We start from the raw sequence: 6,283 nt of genomic DNA on the forward strand, positions 1-6,283 counted from the left end.
CCTTTGTATTTTATTAACCAATGGTCTTATGATATAGTCTTATTCAGTGTAATTACCCATCTTTAAATAGGTTACTATTCACTAACCTGGTACTGATTTATATATATATATATATATATATATATATATATATATATATATATATATATATATATATATATTATCTATTTATTTACTTGTGTATATATATATATATATATATATATATATATATATATATATATATATTTATATTATATATTTATTTACTTGTGTGTATATATATATATATATATATATATATTATATATTATATATATATTATATATTATATATATATATATATATATATATATATATATATAATATATAAGATATATTAGATATATATACCACACACACACACACACACGCACACACACACACACACACACACACACACACACACACACACACACACACACACACACACACACACACACACACACACACACACACACACACATATACAAAATACCAAATTTCAATATTTATTAGATGCGATACAGGACGGGGGGTGAGTGTCAGCACGCATGTACGAGAAGCTCTCTAAACAAATGAGATATCCACCACAACTGCAAAGAGTGCAGATGTAGAGAGCATCTGGGTTAACGTACAATGCAATATGTTTCCGTCATTCACTGTAGGCGCAGCCTATAGGCATCCCCATAGTTCTTGAATCTTTCTGAATCTTTTGATTATATAGAAATGTTACTTAAAAAGATACCTCTTTTCATCCTGGGTGATTTAAATTATTTAAATAAGCCAAATGCATAATTATGAAAAACAAATTAGAGTTGTTAGTGTCAGCCACGAAATCCTCCTTAGTAAATTAACATCACAGCATGGATATATACTGGTTCAGAAGTTTTTAAGTAACTGATACCAGTCAAAATTGGCGAGAAAATATCAACAAAACAGATAGTATCTTCCGGTGTTCCACAAGGATCTATATTAGGCTCAATCCTGTTTATAATATTTGTAAATGACTTATCACCCATAACCCAAATTGCTTTCTTGTTCAATATGCCGATGATTCACAATTTCTCCGCAGTAATTCTGGGAACTAATAAAAAAGACCCAAATGATACTTTGACACAAATGACCTCAAGATGAAATCAGATAAAACACAATGTAACTTCAAAGGCAGTCGCTAAAATATCGCCAAAATTCCAATACCCTTCCCGACGGGTCACGCGCCCTGAGGCGTCAAAACAAACAGCTCGATCCGCCTAAGCGCTACGAGCCGGTGATTCGGCTTGATGTACCGAACTCCCGCGCTCAAAGTCAGGAGTTGCCATTGATCGCCAAAGCGTAGATTTTTAAAATTTTCTTCACCCGTCACCAAGGGGCTCTAAATACTGTAAATTTTGAAGACAACAACACAAGACCGAGCACTTCTGTAAAAAAAAAACTAGGTGTTTACATAATCAGATTCATGACATTTGAGAACTATGTCGACAACATCCAAAGGAAAGTAATGGGCACACTAATTTAACTAGGCCAAATAATAAACAAGATCCCTGCTGAAACTAGGATATCCATTATACAAACACTAGTTTTCAGTATAATCAATTATTACTTAAACATCAGAGTCACAACAAACAAAGGTCACATTAAAAAAAATACAGAACTTTGCTGCAAGAGTAGCACTTGGTAACGTAAATAAGCATGTCCACATTACCCCACATATAAACAAACTATGTAAAAGTACACAACAAATGTCAGTATGACACTTGCGTACTAATTCACAAAATAATTCAAGGGGAGAAAGAGAGAGAGAGAGAGAGAGAGAGAGAGAGAGAGAGAGAGAGAGAGAGAGAGAGAGAGAGAGAGAGAGAGAGAGAGAGAGAGAGAGAGAGAGAGAGAGAGAGAGAGAGGGGGGAAGGAGAGGGAGAGGGAGAGAAAGCGAGCGAGAGAGAGAAAAAAAGAGAGATGGAGAGCGAGAGAGAGAGAAAAAAAAAAAGAGATGGAGAACGAGAGAGAAAAAGGGAGAGGGAGAGAGAGAACAGAGAACAGAGAGAATGATCACCTACCCACATGTAACAAATCTTTCTTTGACGCAGGTCAAGAGTTAGGATAGTAACACATACATACATACATACATAAAGATATAGGCCTAGACAGATTGATAGGTACTATTCTCAAAATTTAACAGACAAACAATAGATACAAAAGCATCAGAAAAATACACAGAAGAGATTAACAGGAAAGCAAACAAGGGTCTGACCTACCTGCTTTACTTACACACGCTCCCGGTATTACAGCATAATATATGAACCAAGACGACTTTCATAACGCGTCCTTTTCCTATTCTCGTATATTCAGACTTTTCGGTTTTCCTGTAGTCTGCAGTGAATATACTGTAACCCAGCATTAAGATTACTAGTTTTTTTTTTCTCTTTCTTTCTTACAAATCAATTGATAGATATCCTAGCATAATTAGACATATTCAATCATCCATCGTTGAAGTGTATGGGGAAACTTTTCCTTTTCCGCTGGCTCCTGCTAGACGCTAGGAGAGGGGCAGCATCACAGCCTCGCAAATATAAAACAAAACGCTTCACAGACAGACGCCGGATAATGAAAACTGGCAGCAGACTTCCGTAGATTTATTACCGCCAAAAAGTCTTAGGCCACGAAATCTGTTACATTAAAACATCCGAAGCGACTTTATCATTTAATCCCCTTTGTAAAGGGTCATACCTAATTAGTATTTGATACAATGGCATTACGGAATGTGGGGTTAATTTTATTCATAACACTCCTTATAACATAAAATAATAATCCACATATCCTGTATGATTTACCTGAAGTCCTTCCAACTCAGTCTCTCCATTCATTCAAAATACGTATGTGAAGTGAATATCAAATGAGTATCAAAAGGTGATTTATAAATGAATTACAAGGGTGCCACAGCTGTCAATACGTTCTTAAGACTTTTCTCTCTTCCTTATCACCACCTTATCATTTTTTTACGAACTCTGTAGGTTCCTAATGAAAGGGCGTGAACACTGGATGTGTTCACGCCCTTTGCTTGTCTCAGCAGACGTTATGTAAGCGAGACTCATATTTTCTTTTATCTGTGTGTGTGTGTGTGTGTGTGGTATGGTTTGTGTGTGTGTGTGTGTGTGTGTGTGTGTGTGTGTGTGTGTGTGTGTGTGTGTGTGTGTGTGTGTGTGTGTGTGTGTGTGTGTGTGTGTGTGTGTGTTTTTTCTAGGACAGGCGCCGGCACATTATCTTCCTCTTCCTCCTCCTTTTTATTCTTATATTTTCCCTTTTTCTTGTTCTTCTTATTCTCTTTCACATTCCTCCTCCTCCTAATTAGAATTACTATCACTAGTATTCGCATTACAACTGTTATCTTAATGCCATTATTATTATTTATTAAATAATTTTTATTACTATTACCGTTGCCATTACTTTCCTGAAATTTATAAGCCAAACGGAGTACTGTTCATTCGTGTTGAAAATTATGACTATTGCTAACTTTTATTTTTTATGCTCTCTTTTCCAATCTGACCAGACGAAACAATGAGGTAACAATGATTCTTCCTATTCCTCTTATTACTACTGTGAATTTCCTCTTTTTGTTCGTATCGTTGTTCTACCAATTATTACCATTATTATTATCATAATTATTACCATTATTGTTTTTATGTCATTATTGTTGTTATCTTCATTATTTCACTATTATTATTATCATTATTGTTACTATTATTATAATAATTTTTGTCCACATCATCAATGTTATCATTATTATCATCATCATCATTATCATTATCATGGTCCTTATTATCATTATTATTCTTGTTAATATCATATGAATCATCACCATTGTTGTTTTAGTTTCTGTTAAACACCACTATCTTCACTATCATTTTCTATGATTTCATCCTTATTAACATCCCTATTATTAAGGTTGGATTATTTGAAATATAAGAAATGTAAGATAATTTATCCTCAAGTCTTTAAAATTCCTTGGTATGGCCATAATAATTTGTAATAATATTTCAACACATAAGGTTAAATATTTTTCATTGTCAAGAATGTTATTTCAGGGTTATATTTATTGTTCACTGATACACAATAAATTACATTTGGTGATTAGCAGGTTTCACAGAATTTGGGATTATATAATATGTATACATTTTTTGAAATACATTCAAGTGAAATCACAGTTTACAATATCTTTTAAGTACCAACACATCTTTAAAACCATAGTATCCAACTTCATAACTGCTCTGAGTTAAATCTGAGTAAAACAGAACACAAAATTCTAAAAAAAAAGAAGAAAAAAATCTAGTGACAATAGGAAGAACACCAATATACTTTCAGCGGAAATAATGGCAGCCTATATTAAAGGACAGACACCAAGAACAACTCTACTTTGAGTGTTGCTGATATTCTGCACAAACATGAACTTGGGTATCTCGGGGGTTGCAAACATTAATAATAAAGAAAAGAGGGAGGCCTCAAAGCTAACAATGCTTTTCATTCAAGAGACCTGACATTGGTTAATAAAATCTGTAGGGAAATTATATAAATTGTAATTATTTCTAAGTGTTGCTTTCAAACACACAAACACTCTCTCTGCATGTATATATATATATTGTAAATAATTTCATACAAATAATCCTTTCCAAATGGAGAATATCTCATAACAAATAACTCCTCATTGCAAGTTACAAATTTAGTGCAAATTTAGAGTTTGCTTACAAATTTGAAACTATATTTTTGGTGAAGGAATTTTAGCTATTAAAAGTAACCTTCCATTTCTTAAGTGCTTTATTAACCTAATACAGAATAATATATCTTTGTCTTCAGTTTCATACCATTCATGAATAAAAAAAAACTTTTTATAAATCTAAATCATATGATAACAAAAATAACAGACTAGCAGTCTTCATGAATACATTCTAAAAATTGCACTCTCAAAACAAATCAATACAAAAAAAATACCTAATAATAGTTCAAGGATAAATATTGTAGTTAGAAGCCTCTAAAAACATTTACACCAACCACTCACACTTAAATGTTACACAATAATGAATTTACAAATAACCACCTACATGTGTAGACCTTGTTTCATCTGAGCTTAATGTTAAAGTTGGGGAAAAAATCCTGTAAGACTTGACTAGCAGACATAAAGAAGGAAAACTAAGTCATATTTCTTTGTTTTTTAACAAACAACCCTAAAACATATGAAGGAAGGAATATATGTCTGTGTTAGTGTGTGTGTGTGTGTGTGTTTGTGTGCATGCGAAAAAGTGGAAACAAAATTCAAATCACATATTGGAGGGGGGGAATTCCACTTGCTTTGATTAAGAGGAATGATTTTCATCACAATTTATAACTTACTTAGGTATCTATGTATATTTTTTGCCTTTTAATCTAAAAAGCTGACCAACAGGTATATTAATCCAAAAAAGTAAAAGAAAAGAAAAAAAAGGAGAATTCATTAACTGCTATGTCTTATGCAAATCTCTAACCATAAAGCCACATCTGGTAACTGTAATTAACACAAAAACCTTTGAATACAGTGAATGAATGATGTATAAGATCTTTGAAATGCATGCACATACAACCTAGTCTTCCTATCAAATACCATGGCTTTTTTTCTTTAATTAGAGTATTCACATCAAAGACACTTGTTATCTCATAAGATCTAAAAGTTGCCAAAGCTAAATTTCTCAGTAGCTTTGCAAAAAATGGGGATCTTTCTCCCTCTATTGCTTGGGCTATGTGTGGTTTTTAGCTGAAGTCCCTGTTGGAGAGGACTGCGGGTGCAATCAGGGTCCATCCGTATAGGAGGAGACAGATCCAGCTGGATACAATCTGTATTGGAAAAGGAATATCATATAATAGTTAAAATTGGTTCATTGAAAACATTTGGTGCAAGGCTAAAGGCAAATGGGTAAGAGCATGAATGTGTGTATTTGCTGGTGTAACATATGTGAAATTCTTCTGTTTGCCTATCTGATATGTAGAATGTCACAAGTATTTCCCTAACAAACAAACACTGATGCCAAGGAAAGTAACTTACCTTAACCCAGACAGCAGCCATGTTACTGGAGAGTGTGGTGAGGTCGGAATTGGGTGTGAACCAGTTGGTGAGTGTCATCATAACGTAGAGTGTGGCAAGGCCAAACATGATGTGGAAGAACGACCAGGAGTAAGCTACTCCCTCCTCCTCATTGTCCCATACATGGTGGCCCTCACCTGATTCTGGGTCTCCTGAAGCACCTACAATGATGAAAGCAAA

General features: G+C 33.9%; 1 protein-coding gene across 2 annotated transcripts in view; it reads right to left on the reverse strand.

The window, feature by feature from the left end:
• Positions 1-4,068: 4,068 nt before the first annotated feature.
• The window catches only part of LOC125044614 (serine incorporator 1-like), an 18,313-nt gene continuing 16,098 nt past the window's right edge, over positions 4,069-6,283 (reverse strand). For both annotated transcript variants that reach the window (XM_047641369.1, XM_047641368.1), the window contains 2 exons: positions 6,065-6,264; positions 4,069-5,856 (listed from right to left, as the gene is read on the reverse strand). In XM_047641369.1, coding sequence (XP_047497325.1) covers positions 5,773-5,856; positions 6,065-6,264 — 284 coding nt within the window. In that variant the 3' untranslated portion in view covers positions 4,069-5,772. The remainder of the gene's footprint in view (positions 5,857-6,064; positions 6,265-6,283) is intronic.

This window comes from Penaeus chinensis, chromosome 36 (assembly GCF_019202785.1).
Source record: "Penaeus chinensis breed Huanghai No. 1 chromosome 36, ASM1920278v2, whole genome shotgun sequence".
In the NCBI taxonomy this organism is placed as follows: domain Eukaryota; kingdom Metazoa; phylum Arthropoda; class Malacostraca; order Decapoda; family Penaeidae; genus Penaeus; species Penaeus chinensis.